The sequence below is a fragment of the Antechinus flavipes genome, chromosome 2 (assembly GCF_016432865.1).
Source record: "Antechinus flavipes isolate AdamAnt ecotype Samford, QLD, Australia chromosome 2, AdamAnt_v2, whole genome shotgun sequence".
NCBI classification, from domain to species: Eukaryota; Metazoa; Chordata; class Mammalia; order Dasyuromorphia; family Dasyuridae; genus Antechinus; species Antechinus flavipes.
Window position 1 is genome coordinate 593,201,805 of NC_067399.1, and position 23,587 is coordinate 593,225,391.

At 37.3% G+C, this 23,587-nt stretch overlaps 1 protein-coding gene across 2 annotated transcripts in view; it reads right to left on the reverse strand.

The window, feature by feature from the left end:
* Positions 1–23,587, reverse strand: part of AFAP1L2 (actin filament associated protein 1 like 2) — a 130,288-nt gene that overhangs the window by 8,857 nt on the left and 97,844 nt on the right. For both annotated transcript variants that reach the window (XM_051981477.1, XM_051981476.1), the window contains exons 6-12: positions 18,536–18,741; positions 17,027–17,206; positions 11,623–11,712; positions 9,993–10,077; positions 9,461–9,565; positions 3,916–4,127; positions 328–473 (exon numbers count right to left, since the gene is read on the reverse strand). In XM_051981477.1, coding sequence (XP_051837437.1) covers positions 328–473; positions 3,916–4,127; positions 9,461–9,565; positions 9,993–10,077; positions 11,623–11,712; positions 17,027–17,206; positions 18,536–18,741 — 1,024 coding nt within the window. The remainder of the gene's footprint in view (positions 1–327; positions 474–3,915; positions 4,128–9,460; positions 9,566–9,992; positions 10,078–11,622; positions 11,713–17,026; positions 17,207–18,535; positions 18,742–23,587) is intronic.

The following is a 23,587-nucleotide window of genomic DNA, read 5'->3' on the forward strand; positions in this document are numbered from 1 at the left end:
TGAGGGATTTTTAATGCCAATATTGGAAGGCACTATCTGTGTCACTTTTAATGTTAAGAGTTGCATGAGAGATTAAGAGATCAGGTCCACAATCACATTATCAGTGTAGGTTGGAGGTGGGATGTGAACCAAGTTTTCCTGACTCCAAAATTAGCTTTTTGCATGCACTGGGCCATATTAAATCACTTTCAGTAAAAAGTATTGCTTCATAAGTAACTCTTTTATGGTCCTGCTTCCAAGCTTCTAATACTGAAAATCATTCTTGTTCTCTCTCTTGCATATGCATTTCTACTTGAGGACAGAAGAAAGCTTTCCCCCAGAACTTACAAGAAAGAGGTCTTTGCTGCACTCACAATACAGGAAACTCGATCTGCATCCACGTAGTCATAGGTAAATTCTTCTGGGTCTGTCTTGGACCCTGATTCAGACAAAAGGAGGCCCAGCCAATGGCCCATTTCCTCTGAAGATTTGGCCTGAAAAGGGAGAAAACAGATCTGACCAATCAAGGCTGTGCTGCATACATTCCAAAGGCCTTTTCATAGCCAAAGTAAGACATTCCTTCACCAGGAAAAGGTGAGCATAGGTGCATCCTTATTCTCCTCCCAAAGCTACCCCGACAAACAAATCCCCACTCAGATGCAAAAATTGCATTCAGAGTACTTAGATTAAGAGCCTCTTGGCCTTTAGACTTCCCCTCTTTATAAATATGCATGTGGCACAACATAAAGGAATATATGACAGCATCACCCATTTGATTTATTGTGTGGCTCCAATGCCAGGAAAGAATTACTTGAAAATTCTTGAACCTTAGATTTACAAGACTGGAAACTCCTGTTTGGCAGAGTCCAGGTATTATTTAAGTTCTATCCCGAATAGTACTTTAATAATGCTGAATGTGTGGTAATAATGTTAAGTACATATAATTATTCATTGAAGACCCCAATCACAAATTAATCTGAGCCTCAGTTAGTACAATAGCTTTGAAATTTAGAATACAGATAATCCTTCTGCAACAAAAACAGAATGTCTCCCTTACAGTAAATATTTTACCATTGATATTCATACCTAAACAGAAATCTGAATTCATGATTTTGCTCATGATTATTTTATGTGACAAAACATTGGAACGACATACTCACGTATCCACATATTGTAAAAACATTACATTCATCAATCACTTATTTAGCATTTTAAAGTAAACAAAAGACTCAATTCAAAGCAACCACATGAAAGTAGGCTATGAATAACATTTATATGATACCTTAAGGTTTATAAAATATTTTAAATGAGTTAATTTCAAATGATAAGAAAAAGAATTACCCACATTTTACAGATTAAAACATAGAGGCAAAGAAATGTTTTATGGACCTACAGTTACTATGTACATGATCTGGACTTGAATTTTGTTCTCTCAATTCCCAAGTACTTTGCTGCATACAGTGAAAATCCTTACAGAAATTATAATTCCCTTTAGGGAAAGAGGCAAAATAGTTACCATGTAAACTCTGGTATGATCTGGGAGATTAGCAAACCCTGACTAGGACTGCTACAGCCCTTCCCCTTTTAAGGTATAAATTTCTTAGCTATTTTTCTAAATTTACATTATCAATATAAAAGATAGGAAGACTCATCAGAAAGTTAAGGAATGGAGATTCCGTTTGAACTTGTGCCATTAAGGATATTCGTATATTATTTTAAATTAAAAAAACATGCTTATGCAACAACAGATACCTAGGATGCATCTAATATGGCATTTTTGTATGTATAGGATTTTGTAGCAATTGCATGGAGAGTCTCCTCCCACTAGAGGGCAATACTGGAGCATAATTTTAACAAAAACATTTTTCGGGTTAAGTGGATTTGAGACTACAAGTACATAAATTATACAGGTACATACAGATACAACCATTTAACAACAATTATTGAGTCCCAGAAAAGATGACATTAGGTCAAAATAATATTATGGAAGAGAGTTAATTTGACAGAAACAAAGCTAGAACTGCTATATAAAAATAAATAAATATATACATATATAAATATACACATGTGTGTGAGTGTGTGTGTGTATGTATATATATATATATATATATAGCAGAATTAGGTGCCAAAATATTAAAATTATTACAAGATAACATTAGTTAGGACAATGTTGTAGATAGGGGTGTGTGTATACATACACACATATTTTAAAGACACATTTCATCTGAATCCCTCTACATAGAATCAGTCAACCAATAAAGAAATGCCACTATTTGTCAAGCAATTATTAAGCACTGGGAATACAAAAACAAGAAAAACAGTCCCATCTTTAACGGGCTTGCATTCTAAAATAAGGGAGACAACATGTGTATTTTATATGTGTGTGTGTGTGTGTGTGTGTGTGTGTATACATACATACACCAAATAAATACACCATAGCTTTGGAAGGGAGAGTAGGGAGGCTGGGAGGATTGGGAAGGGCTTTTTACATAAAGTAAAACTGATAAAGCCTTGAAGGAAAAACCTCCCCACATCTTGGTTGAATCTTTACAAACTGCTGAAGCCAAAAAAAAAAAAAAAAAAATCACTCAGTGGCCAGCTTTCTAGTGATCTCATCTAGTGAGGAGCTTCTCTCCATCTGATTAACTAATTCATCAGCAAGCATTAAGGGCCTGTGTAACAGGCACTAGAGACAAATACTAAGCAGCTCCTCAAAAAGCTGACATTCTGTGAGCTGACAACTGCCCCGAGAGCCCAAAGCCTCTGCCCACATGAGACCCGTCAGAGCTTGCATCCATTGTAGACAGTCTCTTGGAATTTAGGGTCACCTTTGTGGAAACAGTGGGTGATACACCAGTAAGTTTAATGAGCCTGAAGTCAGGAGGAGCTCAATTCAAATCCAGCCTCAGACACTTTCTGGCTCTGTGATTATTGGCAAGACATTTATCTCAGTTTCCTCAACTATAAAATGATAATAACAGCACCTATCTTGCAGGGTTGTTTTAAGGATCAAATGAGATAATAGTTGTAAAAAGTGCTTATCCCAGTGCTTAACACAGTGCTAGGCACATAAATAGGTGCTATTAAAATGTTTATTCCCTTCCCCCAGTATCATAAGGCATAAGGATAGATGCACACACATATGCTCATATGCACAGGGAGTACACAGCAGCACTCATATGTTCCTTTTTAATCTTTGTCTAAAGCATTAGATTGTCTCTCATGTTTATACTTGTACTTCCTACCCGATGGCAGTGATGGAAGGATGAGGTTTTTATCTAGCCAGTTGTATATGTGTTTCTCAATCCCAGTTATCTCTCAGATCAGTTCCAGTCACATTTTTTATTTTACAGACACAGAAGCCTCCATCTGGTGCTACATAAACTAAATAACCCCCCTTTTGGAATCTCTAGAAGCTTTTTTTAGCAGCTCTGGGAACTATAAATAACTTTTCCACCATAAATGCAGGAAGTTGTTCTTATTGTCCTCCTACTTTACCATAACTGCCCTGAGGTCAGAAAGGGAGGGATGAAAATTAAAACAAAACAAAACAAAACAAAAAACAAACACAATCTCAGACAAATGTTAAGTAAAAATAATGCCAGGCTATATATAATTGCCCTTTGCAAGCTTATAGTGCTGTTCTGGATTTCCAGTTAACTCCAGTTAACTAAACAGAAGCTAGCTCTCAGCTCCTGCCAAGCAGAAATGGTGTCATTTTTTGGGAAAAAGCTAGAAAGAGGGAGCTTTGATTCCTCCAGTGAATCTGGGCACTCACGTGGCTTCTCATCGGCTATTTCCTCAGTTATAAAAATGGGGATGATTCTATCTGTATCATCTGCCTCACAGGACTCTTATAAAGAGATGAAATCCTGTATGTGAAATGTGCTGTATATAATTGTCAACTGCTGCTACCGCTGAGCACACACACATTACCTCAAGCATGGCTATCTCCTCTCCATTGCTGAGAATCCGAAAGGAGTAGAGGTGATCAGGACTGGGATTTGGGATAACCTCGCATCCCACCAGGCTGAGGGGCTGCTGTGCCGATTTAGTGCGGTTCCTGTCCTGGTAGATGTGCAGGTGGCTATCCTTCACACAGCACCACCGGGATTTCCACTGGCTGTTGACCAGGACATTCAGGTAACCTGCCGAAAAAAGGACCGTCTGTAATAGGGGCAGAGTCACTCACATCTAAGCCTTAATTCTGGCAACACAAAGTCCCATACTTCATTGGAACTGAAGCTAAGGAGCCTTCTTACATATAGCACTATAGTACTCTACAAAATGCACAGAGACACAAAAATATACTCATATTTATAATATACACAAATATACTATATTCTATGTACTCACACATAAAAGTTATATGTATACATATATATGTATATATATATATATATACACATACATGCATATAGATTTATTTGTATTTCTGTAAATTTGAATTTTGGAGGAATGGGAATATGATTACCTTTATGGATTACTTTTATAAGAGTATAACACAGTACAGTTGGAAGTGTCCTGAACTTGGGTGAACCCACAGCTAGCATTTTTTCAGGTCATATTAGATCATAACACTTAGAGCTAGAGAGACAATTTCAGACCAACCCTCTCACTTTACAAAGGAATAGCCCAGAACCCCAGAGAGATTAAATAATTGGCCCCAAGTCACACTGAGAGCAAGCTGTAAAGCTGGAATGTGAACTTTAGCCTTCTGCCTTGGGATACAGGGGCTTTTGGTCCTTGTTTTCTTATCTCTAACATGGTGGTGTCATACTGGATAAATGATTTCTAAGGTTCTTTTTGCTTTAAGTCTCTGATCTGTGAGTGGGAAGTGTTATTGTGCCCAAGATTAGACAATATTGAATAAATAACACAAAATATAAATTGACTGAACCATAAGGAAATATTCTAGGCAGGGTTGGTGAGGATCAGATGTGGATTCTGCTGCTCTGAAAACAAATTTGAACTTTCTGAAATGATTCTTATCTCAAAGCTGTTCTTCACTTATATAAAGCAGTAGATTGGTGGAAAATCTGCTGCCTCACAGAGAGATAACTCCCATTTCCTGCTCTAAATCCCCCTTCCCATGGTTTTGGTGAAGCCATCAATTTTTTTTAATAACAGCCTCTTAGCAGCTGCCAACATAGGATTTTCTGTAAAGTGTGTCCCACTCCCTACCTCTCCTCTCCCACCATGTCCACACATAGATGTACTTTTCTAATCAGGCAAGTCACTTCACTGTCCCACATCCTCTTGATCATTCTGGCCGCACATGCCTTGTGCCCTTACGTAATGCTGCTCCTTTCGGGAATACCCTCTCTTCGTTACTTATCCAAAGCCTATTTATCTTTCAAATCTTAACTCAATTGCTGCCTCCCTCATGAAGTCTTGCAGTTGCTCAAGCTCTCAATTAGCAGTGACACTTTCAGCTCATCAGCTTAACTGTGTTATTTATATTCTCCATGTCTTAGTATTTCTTCCTCAACCAAACTGTAAACTAAGCTCTTCAGGGCAATGACTGTCTTATCTTTCCACATCCCCATTACTGTCTCATCTTGTTCTAAGGAACTGTGGGTGTTCACTTCTAATGAACAAAATAAGACATTTTGAATATTCTTAAAGTAATTTTGTACATGCTATACCTTGGCTAGAGCCAGGATCATAAGCTTAACAATTCTGTTCAAGGCATCCCATTCCCTTCCTGGGCCAAGATAAAACATGTCCATTATATAACTGCTTCCCACCCAAAGTGGAAGCTAGTTGAGGTCATGATGCTAGTCCTAACTAGAAACTGGACTGGAAGCAGAGGGAAATAAGTAGGAGATAAGAGGGGAGTGCCTTGCAAATCTCAAAGCACTCGCTGTATAAATGCAAGACAATGTTATTATTAACTCATACCAGTCTATTCTAAGGATCAGCCAAACCCTGGGAAGGGTAGTTACTTTGTTCTCCTGAGGCCTTTCCATCTCCTCTGGGAATGGAAGGGCATATTACTGCTGAGTGTGCTTCCAGAAATAACACTGCTACAACACCCAGAAACAATGACTCACTGGCACTATTCTCATGCAGCGCCAAACCATGCCCTCTGGAAGCTGTACCCTAAGATGATGCAATAGCCACACAACCAGACTGGCATCAACAGGCACAAATCACCCTTGATGGAAAAACAGTCTCCAAAGGCAAGGACAGTCTCATCCCAGTGAAGTCCCAATTGCCACATCCGTGTTCTGTGGGAAAAGTATTTCTAATCATTGGAACAATACCCAGACCAAGAGATAATAAATCAATAATAGTAGTGAGAAAATAAAAGATGAAAGGAAATGAAACTATATCTTATGAATAAAAGTGAAATGCTTGGGTCAAGAGAGAGCTAAGGACTAATAATAATTACCTTCAACTATTACAATCTCCTAGAAAGAATACTTGACAGAGAATACTATACACCGGATTTAATCTTGACTAAATCACTAATTTCATAGAATCACAACATCTGGAGCTGGAGAAGATTTTGGAGACCAACTCAATCCAATATCAACCATTTTGGAGGTGAGGAAATTTGCTTGCCCAAAGTCCACAGAGCTGAAATTTTGAGGTTTTTTTTCCCCAACAGCTCTTTCCAGGATCAGAATATTTTATTTTATTTTACTATTATTATTTTTAGATCTAGGATCTAAAAAAAAAAAATGAAGAGGTATATCTATGATATAATGGCTTGAGAATCAGGAAAACCAGGTTATAGCTTTGCTTCCACCACTATCCATGTAATCGCTTTCCTTTCTAGCCTGTTTCCTCATCTCTAAAACAAGGCAGATTAGATCAGAAACTTCTAAGATAGCTTCTAGTTCTAACATCTTCCAGGTCTAATACACAAAAACTTCATTACGTCTACACTTATCCTCTTTCCTTATCCTAAGGATGCCTTGTACCTCCCTCTCCTTCATTACAAATCTTTGGCTCATAATTCCCCATTTTCAAATGTCCATATTCACTTCCATAAAGCCTTCAGTCAGGATCCCAGCCAAAAACAACATCTTCTTCCCCTGAATTCCTATGATGTTTATTGTCTGTATCACTCAAATTGCATCTGTCAAATGTTGCTCTTTAATTGTAGCTTTTGGTAAATGTGTCTTCCTGTATCACTAGATTAAAAGCTTCAAAGACTTTTATTTCTTTGTTGTCCTCATAAAAAAAGTGCACATTTATATGATGCTTTTAAAGTTTACTTTTCTTACAGTCACCTTGAGAGGAAAAAAAATATAAATATTATTATTCCCACTTTGGAGATGAGGGAACTAAGACTTAGAGAAATAAGTAAGTAGATAGGAACAGATTCTAAGCTGTAAGACAACTAAGCAGATCATCCAGCCCAACCTTTTCCTTTTATACTGGGGTTCAGAAAAGTTACAGCTAGCTCATTCAGAATTAAAAAGGCAAGATCTACCCGGGACAAGATTCATCGTCGGATTCATTGATTCCTAATTCAGTGCTCTTCCACTAGACCATGCCTCCCTCTAAAGTTCTAGCTGTATTTTCCACAGAGACAGACTAATCTAAAATGGAACTTGTTAAATAAAGCATTCTAAATCCAACTTCCATTGGAAAATGCTTTTTTCTCCAAAGCTGCTTCTCAAGAAGCTTTTACAGTCTTCTATGCTCAAGAACTATTTGCTGAATGAAGAAATGAATGTATTGAAGAATTGAATGTATCGAATAAAGTTCTTATGAGATTGTTGGCCAGTTCTCCAATCTGCAGAGAATTAAACAGAAAGAAATATGATAAAATTGCGTGAAGAAGTTTGTTTAAATGCAAGGAAAGGGGCTAGATATATGAGCAGTATTTCATTGCCCTAGAAAATGATCTGGTAAGTGACCATTACCATTGCAGGTTAGCACCTTCCAGTCTCAGAGCTGTCGCAGGCATTGTGAGGTAAAGCAACTTGACAACTGATGGACAGTATGTGTCAAAGATTGCACTTGAACTCAGATTCTTCTCATTTCAGTCCTACCTGGCTATCCATTTAGCCATGTTTATCCCTCTGGTTAAATGTAAAAAAAAAATCGTTTAAGAAGATGGTGAAAGAAGACTGAAAGAGACCACCATGAGGATGGATAATTTCTATCTTTAGGGATGTTTTCAATTAGGAATAAATATAATAAATAAATCCTATTTAATTAGGAATAAATAAATAAACAAACTTTATCTTAGATGGCTTAGTTGTTCACCTGCCTCTTGGCAGGGGGCCTAACCCAATGACCTCTTGAGGTCTTTTCTAGCTTTAAGAATATATGGTTCACCATCTTTACAGTTAAAGGTTAATAAAGGCCTCATTTCCAAAATACATAAAGAATTGACTCAAATTTATAAGAAATCAAGCCATTCTCCAATTGATAAATGGTTAAAGGATATGAACAGACAATTTTCAGATGATTAAATTGAAACTATTTCTACCCATATGAAAAGGTGCTCCAAATCATTATTGATCAGATAAATGCAAATTAGGACTCTGAGATACCACTACACACTTCTCAGATTGACTAAGATGACAGGAAAAGATAATGAAAATGTTGGAGGGGATGCGGGAAAACTGGGACTAATGCATTGTTGGTGGAATTGTGAATACATCCAGCCATTCTGGAGAGCAATTTGGAACTTTACTCAAAAATTTGTCAAACTGTGCATATCCTTTGACCCAGCAGTGTTTCTACTGGGCTTATACTCCAAAGAGATACTAAAGAAAGGAAAGGGACCTATACATGCAAAATGTTTGTGGCAGCCCTGTTTGTAGTGGCTGGAAACTGGAAACTGAGTGGATGCCCATCAATTGGAGAATGGCTGGGTAAATTGTGGTATATGAATGTTATGGAATATTATTGTTCTGTAAGGAATGACCAGCAGGATGAATAGAGAGAGGCTTAGAGAGACTTATATGAACTGATGCTGAGTGAAATGAGCAGAATTAGGAGATCATTATCCACTTTAACAATAATACTATATGAGAATCAATTCTGATGGACGTGGCTCTTTTCAACAATGAGAGGATCCAAATCAATTCCAATTGATCAGTAATGAACACAACCAGCTACACCCAGAGAAAGAACACTGGGAAATGAGTATGGACCACAACATAGCATTTACACTCTTTCTGTTATTGTCTGCTTGCATTTTTCTTTTTCTTCCCAGATTATTTTTACCTTATTTCTAAATCCAATTTTTCTTGTGTAGCAACTGTATAAATATGTATACATATATTGTATTTAATATATACTTTAACATATTTAACACATATTAAACTACCTGCCATCTAGGGGAGGGGGTGGGGGGAAGGAGGAGAAAAGAAGGTTTTGCAAGGGTCAGTGTTGAAAAACTACCCATGCATATGTTTTGTCAATAAAAAGTTATAATAATAATAAAAAATAAATATATTATCTTACTCGATCTTTAAAAAAAAAAAAAAAAAGAGTATATGGTTCTTACTGGATGTTTCCAGAGACCTCTCAGTATTCTCCAGTGAAGCAGATTTCTTCCTCCCCAGGCTCATCAAGTTGCTCAGTTTGAGGCCTGCTGTACCTTTCTTCTTAACTAACATGAATAGGGAGAAGAAATTGGCATCAGATACATCACATACACAAAGTCACATCCAAAATCCATCAAAAATCTCAGAGATTCTCTTCTTGTTCTTCCTCATCCCACAAGGCCAAGTCAGTCATCATATAGATGTCTTCTACTGACATGGACAGGACAGGGAGATCTTTTAGGAATACCTTGGTTAATAATAGAGAATACTTAAGATTTGAAAGATAACTAGCTGGGAGAGATAAAAATATTATATCATTTCAGGGAAAAAAAACCCAAATATGGACTCAATAGGTTAACAAACTAGATGCTATACTGATTCCCACCCCCAACTCTGTCTGTCCTATCCCTTTGGAATAAGTTGGTAATGACTTCCAATTGAGCTTTTCAATGCCATTTCTCCCACCATCCCACAGGGCAGAAACTCTGTTACCATCTTTGGTCTCTGTGGTCTCAGGATGACCATCCACACTATTCCCACATTCTGGGGCTGACAGGTATTTTTCAGCTATGTCTGGCTGTCAATGAGAAAGAGAAAAAAGACAAACATAATTTTATGCTAATATTAGCTAATACTTGGGAAAAATAATTTTTTCAACTATGAACTAATGATAATACTATCCATGGAGTAGCTATAAATTCTAATTATTTTCTCCAACTTTAAGGTTCAATGACTTAGATACTGAAAAACTTTATACTGTGCTTTCTGAAGTTTCCCCAAATTTGTTCCATTTTTCTTGCTTTTGGGCCCCTCAAAATTACCAAAGTCATTTTTCTTCTTAGTTTCCAAGTGTACAAAGAAACTAGTCAACATTAGAAAAAAAAATTATCATTCGATTTTTATCCATTCTTGCTGCAGGAAAGTGGAGCAGGCAGGCTGTCTTAGAAATTAAATGTTAGCCAATATCCCTGTGGAAGCTGAGAAGCCAGCAGCCATCAATGATAAGAAAGTAAATAACCGCATCTATTTCTAATTGTTTGTGCTATTTTCAATATGTTAAAGTATTTATGCAAAGAAGTGCAGATATTAAACTAGACTTGGGATGGAAAATGCCATCCGCATCCAGAGAGATTTATGGCGACTGAATGTACATCGAAGCATAGCATTTTCACCTTTTTTTTTCTTGTTTGTTTCTTTCTCGTGATTCCCCCTTCCCTCTTTGGTCTAGTTTTCTTGCACAACTTGACAATTTTGGAAATAAAAGAATTAAACACATTTATCTTATCTTAGATTGCTTGCAGTCTTGGGAGGAGAGATAAGGGAAGGAGGGAGAAAAATTTGGAACACTAAGTCTTACAAAAATGAATGTTGAAAACTACCTTTATATGCATTTAGAAAAATAAAATACTATTAAAAAAAATTAGGATTAGTTCCACACCCCAATAAAGGCACATGAGTAGGACTTTAGTAGAAGTCCCTTCAATAATAAGGAAATAACAATTAATAATAAGGAAAGTTTTAAAATCTTATTCCAATTTATAACAGGGAGGGGAGAAATCATTTGTTTTTCCCTGCTATACCCTTTTCCTTCCATCTTAAGATAAAAATGAGAAAAGCCAAGATCTGAGAAAAAGGTCTTCATCTCTAGCCTCACTCCATTTGCTCTCACCACAGGAAGTAAGTGGGATGCCAAAGTTACATGGATGATGGGACCTACTCCTTACAATTACAAGTTCAAATTAGGCTCCCCTGGGCTCCTATCTTTTAAACTGTCTCAAAGCAAATAAAAGCCTTTATTTTTTGATAAACACTTAAGGACACTATTCAGCTTTTCCTGGAAGAAAAGAACCATACAAAATAAATCTCCCAATTCAAGAATCTAAATCAAAGTGTTTTTTTTTTTCCAATGAAGCTTTTTTTCCTTTAAGAAAGAAAATATTTCATGTTGATATCCATTTCATTTGTTTTCTAGATAAGATAAAGTCACTGTGCTTATTCAAGCATAGCATGTTTCTTATTAATTGGACTGTAATGCAAAAAAAAAACAATGCTTCCAATTTTACACTTTCATTTTAAAAGAAAAAAATTAAGAATCCTCTCTTTGGAGAGCAACTAGGCTTACTTTCTGGCAATTAAGACGATGAGCATCGGGAGTGTATTGGTTTCCTTCAAAAACTCCTTCAGAAGGCAAGCCGCTGACATCTTGGATGACCTGAGTAGGAAGAAAGGAGCAATTTGATGGGTCAGACTGAGCATCAGACTCTAGCTGCTCCTCAGAAGAAATAGTACCAGAAATCCCAAGAGTCTCTTGAGAATAGACTAACAGTGGTGTATTAAATGACTTTCCTCCCAGATACTGAACATTTCCATGCTATTCCAGGGCCAGTCCCAAACTATAATTCAGAACTCTAGAAAACTGGACTGTTCTATGTGAGAAAAGCTTTGGGATTCTCAGAATCCATATGATCACATTAACAGATGGAGCAGGAGAGCATGTCACCAGAAGATTTTGGTTGTAGGGAATGAAGTCGATCAGACTGGTTCTGCTTACTAATATGTCCAGTTGGTTGTTACAACACAAGTGAAAATTTTCTGCCAGACCTGGATCCGCCACCAATCATTGTGGTCTCTTTGGTTCCCACTGCTTTCTGTTAATAGTTCCTTTGTGGCTTCAATAAATTTACCACATTTCCTGAACAGCCTCCTCCTCCTTCTAATGTGTTGGAACCCTCTCTATGACATGTTCTTATACCCTGTTAGAGAAAGTGCCTCTGAGAAACATTTTCCTTAATATCCTTACTAAAGTACTTTGCTCATTTAGGGACAAATATCTTTATTCATGGCTAAAGGGCTTAATTGGAAGTACAGAGAAGCAATCAGGCTGGCTGGCCTTTGACCCACAGAAGTTAGGACTTTATAGGATGACCAAAGTCAGAACTACTGCTTCAAGGAAGTTTCCTATAGTCACCTAATCCTGTGCTTTTTGATAATACTTAAATTGAGCTATAGATACAGCCAGAGGCCATCACCCCACACATTTGTACATATAGGATACATCCCAGATGCAGAATTGCTTTTTAAAAAATCTTCCTTTTTCATCACTGGTCTTGCAGCTCCAGCAGATCTACTGGAGATTGATTTAGAACTTTTTCAAGTCTGAGAGCTAAGGTGAAAATGCTTCAAAAAGGACAAAAATCAAACCTTTCTTCACTCACAGATGACTCACAGTTTGGAATTCTGGTAGTTCAAAGCTATGAATTATCACACAGATTACAGCAACTCCTGAACCCAGAGAGAAATACTATTAAACTGAATCTCATTCAGTTCTGCGAGCCTGGAGCTCTACTAGCTGCTATTGCCTACAGCTTCATTAGCTTTTGGGTGTAAAACAGAATCCTATTGTGATCCAAAGTCTGCCCTCCCTCCTTCAGCAGCTCCCTCCCTTTCTGGCAGTCTCAGTCCAGGCTTCCTCTCCCAATTCCCAGCTCTCCTCCTTGGGGCCTCTTGAGTTCCTTCCTCCCTTGAGCCTCCTCTCGATTCCCAGATGTTTTGCTTCAGCTGCTACTTACTCAGGCTTCATTCTGAAACACTAAGTGTTTTCTTGTTGAACTTCCAAAGAAAACAGGACAGGCAGCCGCCCTCTTAAAAGTCCTGACATTTTCTTCTTCCTTGAATGTGTTTTGGGGTGAGGAGGGACTAACACCAAAAGATTTCACCTCTTTAAATTTTGGGGATACATTGCCTTACATTTTCCCCACTACCCACTGATCTCTATACACATCTCTACTTGTTCCAGTAGCAACCACAGAACCAGCCAACATGCTTCCATCAGATTAGAATGGGAGAGATGAGAGTCACCTAGCCTCTGCCTACCTGGACCCTCTCAGATATATATGAGTAGTGTTAAGTCAGATTTTTCTTTCTTTTTTTCCCCAATGACAGAAAAACTTACTACTCAAATCTCAGACAAGAGGCCTGCTTTTAGTCCAAGGAGTCTTAATCCATAGCCCATTGGATAGATTTCATGGTAACTGGGAAAGAAATATCTATTTTCACTAACCTCTAATTGAAGTTTAGCATTTTCTCCAATTATTATCAAAAATAAACAAACAAAATCCCATTATTTATTCTAAGAAAGGATCTATTGGCTTCAGCATACTGCCAAAAGGGGTCTGTGGTGGGGAAAAAAAAAGGGGGGGGTATGGGAACTAGAGTTCCTGCCCTTACTCTCAGTAATTCAGAAGGCCACTAGGGAGAAAAGCAAATATCTGTTAATTAGGCAGGCTGTTCTGGTGCTAAAATGTGACCAGAGACTTAGAAGTGAAGTCATGTGAATAGAGCCCACTTAACCATGTGGCTTACCATTGTCTCTAAGCAATTTTACAGAGTGAGTAAAAAATAAAATTAAGAAAAAAAGCTTCTCTTTGAAAATTAGGCACTCCATATTTAACCTATATTGGATTACTTGCTGTCTAGAAGAGGGGAGAGAGGGAGAAAAATCAGGAACACAAGATTTTGCAAGAGTGAACGTTGAAAACTATATTTGCATGTATTTTGAAAAATAAAAAGATATTGCTATTATCATGTAAATAAATAATAAAAGAAAACTGTGTGGTCTTACTCTGAACACACCCTGGTACAGGGTTGAGGAGCAGGGAGTGCCATGGCCTTAAAAACTAAAAATCACATCCTCTAAGATTCAATTTCCTCATCTATAAAATGAGGAGGGAGGGATAGATTGGATGAACTCAGAAGTTTCTTCCTACTCCGGCTCTGCAATCCTCTGAATTTTATCAATCAAAACTAACCAAACTTAATTGGGGCTCTCCCTATCTCTTCCCATCCCACTCCATTCTAAATTCCTAATCTCAGAAACCCAAAACATTTTTGACCCTGAAGTTAGGCTGCATGCCAGTCCTCTTGCATTTCCTCTCTCTTTTTGTACACTATTTGACCCAAACGTACGAGTTTGGAGTTCCTGGGGTCTGGGAAGGTGGCATTCTATTTTTCCAAGCAAGGCATTTTGTAAGACTTTAGAAATAAGTTGGGACAGATAGAAGGCACAGTGGATAGAGTCAGGAAGACCTGAGTTTAAATCTGGCCTCAGACACTTAACACTTCCTAGCTGTGTGACTCTGGGCAAGTCACTTACCCCAATTGCCTTGGCAAAAAAAAAAAAAGAAACAAGTCATCCTCTCTTCACACTCTGAAGTAACCAAGTATTGATAATTGGGGAGCCCTGTCTCCAGCAGATATTGTCTGTTGCTTTTTAATAAGTTAATGGATGTTGAAAGTTTCCAAAGCTTCAGAAGGGCTTTCCAATCAGTTATCCAGTAGGCTGCAGGGGGATTTTTCTTCTAAGTAGACACATCTAATTGGTGGCAACCCAAATCATAATGAAGGGAAGGGGAGATGGAGAAAAAAAGCAAAGAACAGCTTGTAGCCAAGATTCTTCAGAGTGCTCTTCTCCAGGTGCCAGTTAAGGATCAAGAGAGGGAGTATCCTTTGGAATGGAGAGAAGTGTAAGAGTTGGATTGTGTGTACCTTCCTTTGTTTGTGCAAATCACAGTGAGGCTGGTTTGTTTACGTAATAGTAACAGATGGCTATGGTCTCCTCTTGGATGCTGCTGCTTCTTCACTTCAACAGCAACAGCTAGAAGAAGCATTTTACTAAGCCTCTAATTGATGTATGCTTTCAGTATTAAGTGGCTTGTCATTGCCTCAGAGTTCAGAATAATACCTAACTCCTCCTCCTCCTGGCATTCAAGACCCCTCATCTATACCTTCTCTGGATCTTCTCCAATCTCCTCCATCACTCTTCTTCTCCTCTTCCTTAATGCACATCTTCTGCTCGAAGGAAGCTAACTGATTCATTTTTGAGCATTCCTGCTGACACAATTTCCTTTGGCTTCTCTCAATTTCTCTCACATCCCTGATTCCTTATCTGTGTAAAACCCTTTAAACACCAACTTCTTCATGAAGCCTTGTCCCAATTATTTTGGCCAACAATGAAATAATATTTATTTTCCTATATCCTATGATGTTCTCTCATATTTAACATTTAAATATACTTAATCTTGTATTGTTCTTTAGTCGGTGTGTACATATATATTTTGCTGCTGTTCTTTCCCCCCTCCCCCCCCAGTGTTATAGATTCTTGATCTAATATTGTTTTATCTTTTCGATGCTAGGCTCATCTACTGAATTAATACTTTCTGAATTAAATTTAACTTTGTGGCTGAAGAGGTAAGTGACAGATCAGTGAACTGTACTGATAGCATTCAAGATGACAATCAATGAAACATTCCCAGTTCCTTTGTTTTCTTTTTCTCTATTTCTGAACATTACTTAGAAAATTAACAGAGTCTGATAGGAGGTAGCAATTCATTTTGTTAGAGAAAATATTTTGCAATTAAGTAGATTAGAGGTTATATGCCTGCACAGGGGGAATAGCGAATAGTTGTTATGAGTAGTACTAGAAAAAAGTGTTAGAGTGAGGAGAGACAGCTTTTCTCTCACAATTATTCTCCCAGTGATTTTTCTTGAAGAGTCATAAAAAAGTGATCTCTGACTTTCAATAATATCATGATACCAGAATTGAATATGATAGAATATGTGAGAAACAGTCCCCTCTATAACTCCTCCTCACCCTCATTTCCTAAGATCAGGAGTAAATTCAGTCAGATCTTCAGTGTAGACATTCAGAAATCTCTTCTTGCTCTAGTAGAGACTGTCTCAACTATAAAAAATTATCTAGCATGCTACTGTGCCAATCTGTGGTTTCTTGGCAATGCAATATAGGGATTTCAACCCACAGGCAGTTTGTGTTGCTATCTGGAATTAAATGGAAAATGAAATCTGTTTACTATTTAGATATACATGTTTTGCGTATGTGAAGGGTTTGGAGAAAGGAAAATCTGATGGGACCACAATATAGTTACATGGGACAAAGTGACATGTGTCTTGTTTCTGGTGAAGACGGACTCTCAAACCATACCATTATAAGATGGGGTGAATACTCTTCACTCTGGGGATATTTAGTCTTCTCAAGGAAAGAGTTAGGAGGATGTGAGAGGGGTATTCAATTGTCTAAGGAACTTTCATGGGGGAGAGATATTGGACTTACGTTTGGCCCTAAAGGGAAATGAATGAAGATTGTAAATAGGAAAAATTTAGATTTCTGGTGTAAGGAGAAAACTATCTAACAACTAGAGTTATCTCAAAATGGAATAGGTCGTCAAGAAGGTGGAGGTGTCTGGAGCTCACTCTTATACTACCACAGGTCTTCAGACAAAGGTAGACTAATTTATTACAGGTGTTACTACAGAGTCTAAGTCAGTTATAGTCTGAAGTAGGTGGTCTCTGAGGCCTAATTTTTGAGAGATTTTGTGAAATTTTGTGAGAGATTGAAAGTTATTAAATCTTTCTTCAAAGCCTCAAAAGTAGGAAAGCAGTTCAGAACCTGCTACCACTTCCCCCAGGCCTGGCCCTAGTGATCACTCAGGAAACCTCAGGGCCTTCCTCACCCGAAGCCATTGCTCTGCCTGGTCCTTGCTCTGCAGTCCCAGGACGATCACGTCAGCATTTGTTGGTGTGATCTTCAGGTTGTGCTCTTTCTTCCTCACTTGTTTCTCCTTGTAGATAACATTACAGCCTACCAGATTCACATCAAGCTGGGGGTTGTGATCCTTGGAGGATTTGTAGCACTGGAAACAAGAAAGCAGAGTTAAACAGTGAAGACCACAGGAGCAACTGTCAGCTTTGAAAAATATACCAAACCCAGCTGTACATTATCAGTTCAGGAAGCATACTGGCCACCAAATCAGGTTCAGATTCATATTCTCATTCTCTCTCATTCTGATTCTCTCTCTCTTCTCCTCTCCTCCCCCCTAACCCCGTGCTTTTTTTTTTTTTTTTAAACCAAATACTAGACAAATGGCATAGCATATATATGAACTAACTTTAAATTTAACTGTGGGAGATTCTTGGGGCCACGATTATCTTCATGACTTAATGTCTTACCCTGGGGAGGTATCTAAGGGTACTCCTGAGAAACACAGTAAACAGTCTTTCACTTATCATGAAAGAGACATAATCCAAAGTAAAAATTTTAATCCCAAACTATCTTTTTTTCTATTTACCTACAAAATGTGATTAACTACTCCTGCAATCGGTATTGTGGATTTATGCAATGTAATTTACATTTAGTATTACCCTGAATGAAACTGAATTGGGCAAAGAAGAGAAATGAAAAAACATCTCATTTCCTTACAGAGGTAGGGGTTTAAATTGCATTTAATGTCCAACTTTTTTGATACATTGATAATTGTTCCAAACTAGCTTTTTTTTCTTTCCTCTTTGGTATTCTTTAAAAGTATATCTCTCTGGAAGAGAGAGAGGAGAAGGGATATATTGGAAAAGTCGGTGATAAAAACCAAAAAATATCAATAGAATTAATTTTAATAAAATCTAATTGGGAAAATTAGTTAATATGCTAGAAAATAAAAGGTCATTCCCAAACTAAAGTTAATAGACTTTTATATTATCTAATGTTTCTAGATTATCTCCACAATGTAGCCCCACTGCTATATGACATGTTGTCTATACACTGAGGCAAATGGGGTTGAATTACTCCAAAATATATAAAAGAGTGAATAATCTGGTAAGGGTTTTTGTTGTCACAATAGCACCTTTAATGCCTTGATGATGCATCAAATTAAAACATTACAGTAAGCTAGCGAGGCAAATACAATCTGCTTTAAATACAAAGGTCAAGGAGAAGTGATGGCAATGTGAGCAAAGGTAGCCACAACATCACAGCAATCTTCCCATGTAATTAAGAGCTGCTTGTATATTGGCAAATCCATAACAGTCAACAGATGCCAATATACCTTACTGGTCTGGGCTGAAGTGGCAGAAACATCTGTCATAAGCTTTAATCTCAGATATTAGATATCCACATCTTTTCCCCTCTGCCAAAGGAAAAAAAATAGGACTAATCATTCCTGTTAAGTACAAAAGAATATTTTGCTAACCAATAATCTGCTGTCCTTAATGACACACAACTGCTTAGCCCACTGCCCCAGCCACTTCTTCCTCCACAGGAAGGCACAGATCCGGGCATCCTTCATCAGCTCAATGGTAGCTTCTGGGGATGGCCATTGATGAGGGGTTGACTTGCTCTTGCTGCTCTCTTCTTCATCATAAGATTCATAGGAGCTACTCACAGGTTCACCATCCTCTGCAAGAAAGACCAGCTTAGTCACAATTTGTCTAAGAAACAAGAAGACTGTCTCCAAACATGCTCTGCTCAGGCAAGGGACAAAGGGAACCAAGCCATTAAACATTCAAAGCAGGAGCAACCTCCAAGTTAATGAGCAAAGCATCCTGGATCAGAGGTGGATTCCAATGATGGTTTTTGGATTCTATTGACTCCTTGCTCTATTTTGTCTTTAAATGTTAAGATAAGAATCTTATCCTAGAAACCAGGACTGAAAAGAAACTTTATTTTTCTTTCTCTTCTTCAAATTCTATTGGTTTCAGATTCCAGAAGGTAGTGATCAAAAATAATGACAATTGTGCCCTGAGCTTTAATTACTTTCTCTATAAAACAAGGTGACTGGATGAGCTAAGTAGCAAACAAGCATTTATCAAGCACTTACTATGTGGCAAGGATTAATTTCTAGGGATTAAAAAAAATCTAATTAAAAAAAAGCAACCTAAAATGGAAAAATGTATATACATAAATGCATATGTGTATAATGTATGTGCGTATACACATATATATATGTTATATATATTTGTTAAATGTATATATATTTACAAACATATGCCTATACATATAGATGCACACACAAATGAACGTGTATATTTCTCTTTATACGTAACCCATAATTTTGTTGATTATATTCAGTAGTAATCATTTTCAAAAGCTTCCCTGTCCCCAAGCTAAGTGATTTTTAAAGGTCCATTCTAGCTCTTAACATGACTGGCTCTGTTTTTGGAAGAAAGGAAAGAAAAACCAAAAGTTTTGGGGTGACCTGGGAATATGACAAGCAGAAGTAATATTTATCTAGCAATCAGACTGAAGGCTCATCTTTCTCAGCCATGGTTTGGTTTTATCTGTTTCAAAACTGCAAATGCAAAGAAATAACAGGCCAAACTATAATAGTAAATTGTTTTATGGGAAAGATGATCACCTTTTCAACCTCCAAGCTACTCTGACCCAAAAACTATCACTTTTCTTTTCCACTGGTTCATTTTTTATAATATTACTTCTTGCTTCTCCTTCCTACCCCAATTATTTTCCTCATATCTTCCCTGCTACCATTTGTCTTCCTTCCTTTAACACTAAGAATAACTTTGTAATAGTAAGAGTTGTCTGAAAATGGAATGGGCTGCAGTGTGAGACAATTAGAAGTGGGAAATAATGGCTAGATGGATAAAGGTTGGACTAGATACCTTCTGAGGGGCTATGCAATTCCAGAAGTCTTTGATTTTATTCTAATGGTATATATATATATATATATATATATATTAAAAGAAACTAGATGACACAGTAAAGTAGTACTTTATATACCTTGAATAACATTCAGTACGACTAATGTTAGTACTACTAAAATGACTGGGGCCTGTGAGTAATAATGGTAAGGCAGAGCAATGATAATATTTCTAGAAGAAGAATTCAATATACCACAGGACTCTAAGAATGAAATATAAAACTATCCCTCACTATGTAGTTATTTAAGCCCATCATTATCAAAGGCATCTAAAATGTAAACTCTGATTTTCCCAGACTACACCCTGGACTCTTGGGAATATGATGGGCACATATCCCTTTGTCCACAGAAGGAAAATTAATCAAGAAGGGCAGAAATAACTATTAGTGAGGACACAGTATAGAAAGCATGCATGTGGACAGAGAAATGGACAATAATGAATACTCTTTAAATGATTAACATCATTTCTCAAAGTTACTCTGCAAGGACACAAGGGTATGGCGTTCCAGATTCAGAAAAGGCCGGGACCCAATGTGATTGTGGAATAAATGACTACTTTAGACACTTGCATTCATTTGGGGATGCCAGTGGTGGACAAGGTATTAGAATTATCTGTACAATATTCAGAAAGAAACAAAAGGCATGGGAAGAGGGGGGAAGAGAAAAAGAGGCAGAAAATCACAGATAGTATTATTAAAATTTTAAGCAACAAAGATGGAGCTTGGTTTCAGTTGAAAACTTTCCTGTCTAGGGGATTCTGAGGGTATGTTAACAATCTTTTACCTCACTTATTGAGCACAATACAGCAAGTGATCAGGCACGCACAGAGAAATAATTTTATCAAACCGTTCTTTTAGGAAGTTAATAAAATTACTTTCCTATGGACCAAGATAGTATGATGATTGACACAATCACATAATCTTTAATTAGGCATAAAAAGGATCTCAATTATGGTCAATTCATCAAAAGGCCAATTTTTAACCTGAATATTCAACATTATTTTGAAGCAATCTGATTGCTTATTCCCCTAATCATCTCTCAATTCTCTTTCTTGAGAGCCAAGAGACCTTGAATTAGCCTCATCACTTTTTATTTTTTAACAGCTCCACTCTTTGTAATTCTGGTTGTCTATTAAGAAGTCCTTGCAATGATCCAAATTCTCACTGTAATTAATAAATCCAAATTCACTGAACAATGTTGAACAACAGGAAGCATGAGTCTAGCCCATGATGAAGTGTCTAATTATGAAGAGGCTCACCTCCTTCCGATTCTCCTCCCCAACTACCTGGGAATCAGGCACAAGCTAATACTTGCCAGGAGGGAAAAAACTATCTAAAATGCAGGGGCAGCTGCTCACTGAGTCACCAATTCAGCCTGCTTTAAAGTGCCCCGACCTGTGGGTTCTTGATTTGCCTTGTCTCATCTCACCCATCAGACATGAACAAAGCAGCCCCGAGCTTTGGTGTGAAGCTTTAGTCCAGACTGATGTCTGAAAAAGCAGCTGATGTTCTGCTCATCAATCACAGACATACATCTAACAATAAGACCACTGTTCTTCAAATCCTATAAAACAAAACTGGGATCCTGGCTTTCTAGAGCCTAGAACCTCTTGGCAGGTGAAAACATGGTATGAGAGAAGCAGAGGTTGCATGAAAAAACACATTTCCTAGTTCATCCTGATTCTTTGGCTGTTTTTTTTCATGGGATCCATATCCCTGTCTTTACTATTCCCCCTAGTGACATCATTCTTTTTAGCAATATTCATTCATTATGGCCACTAATAGAATGATAAAATATTCTTTTACATTTGTATGTCACTTTATACTTTAATCTCATTTAATCTCTAGAGCAACTCTGGTCAGGTAAAGTGGAGCAAATATTTTCTCCTGTTTTAGTGATGAAACAGAGAAAGAGAGGAAACATGGGAAGAGGGAAAAAAAGGGAGTGAAGGAGATATTAGGAGAAAAGAGGAGAGGACCCTATATAGGTAAAGAGAAAAGGTAGGAGCAAGGAGGAAGAGAGATTATGTTACTTGTTCAAGATTATACAGACAGGAATTAATACAAGTGGAATTAGAATCTATGTCTCCTCATCCAGGATGGGCCAGAGCTTTTCCATTGCCATTAACTGTGAGTTTGGTTTTTATTCTAAATTTGTTATTCTGTTAATATCACAACATTTGTACTACAGGTTTTGTACCAAAGTTGAGAAGGAATAAAAAAAAAAAATAAAAAAAAAAAAATAAAAAAAAAAAAAAAGCTTTGAGCCTCTAAGATTAAGCTGATATTCTTTTTTTCCTAATCTCCCTGTACTGAATTCCTTTATTGCTTGATTTGGGGTTAGGGCCAGCTGTAGATGGAAGGTTTGGCTACACTAATTTTGAGCAGAGAAAGAAGTGTCTGTTTTAGCTCTCTCTGTTTCAAGTTCTTGGCATTGTGGTGTTGAGGAAAGAGAACTGACTCCAGAGTCAGATTTAAATTTTGCCTCTCATTCTATCTATGAGACAAAGTCATTTAAGCTTCATAGGCCCAAGTTTTCTTATCTTTCAGGTAAAGGGGTTAGACTAGATGGCCTTCTAGCACCAGATCTAGGAACTTATGTAAAATGATCTCTTTAAGCTTCAGTTTTCTTCATTTGTAAAATGAGCAAATTGTACTAGATGGTCTCCAATGTTCCTTCAAGGGCTAGATCTAGGATGCTATGATCCTTGGCCCAGGGGATATTTAGTAAAAATGAGTGCTGGGTATGGAAAAAGGATGGTAAGAAGGTGAGAACTTCTAAATCTCCAAAGAATTAAAGAAAAAAAAAATACACTCCACAAATTATCTAGTCCATCCTCCATTCAGATACAACTGATGACCAAATATTCTTAGCCAACTATCCAATAACCTTCAGGAGATGTTGTCCTTTCAATTTAGTAAACAGTAGTTATTATTGAAAACAGAAAATTGGATCACATAAATTTAAGTTTAAAACAACAAAGACTTCTAAATAACCACAAATCTAACATTCTTTCTAAGGCCTTGTGCTAAGTTTCACAATCCCTTAAAAGCTACAAATTTCATCTCTGAGCTTAATAGAAATTACCTCAGGTGTGTTACATTGTACAAATCACAACTTCTCATCCTCTTCAACAGGGAAATAAGGTGGTTGAAGTAAATTGATTTCTAAAATCCCTTTAGAATTAAGGTTCTACCTGGGTTTCTATTTCAGGTTTATATATTCCATGGAATCATGGCTGGTGCTAATTTCAGGACCAAAGAGGATCCTCTGGATGAATATTTTCTCACAGTATTCATATTCCCTAGATTTGGATTTTGCTGGCTAAACCAAGCCACCACATGATATTTTGATGCACTCAATGATAAGAAGGCTTATCAAAACTTTAACAAACTTGAGCTTGCACCTCACTAGTGTTCTGAAGGAGACCCATCCTCTAACAAGATCCACTATGGCTATTAGTTGGCCTATATAAATGTCCTCTATAACCTCAAATTCATCTAGAGAGATAGAACAGCTTTTATCAAATCATACTGTTCTCTTTGAAGCTGGGACACCTCAGAAGTGTATAGGATGCACTACAGTGGC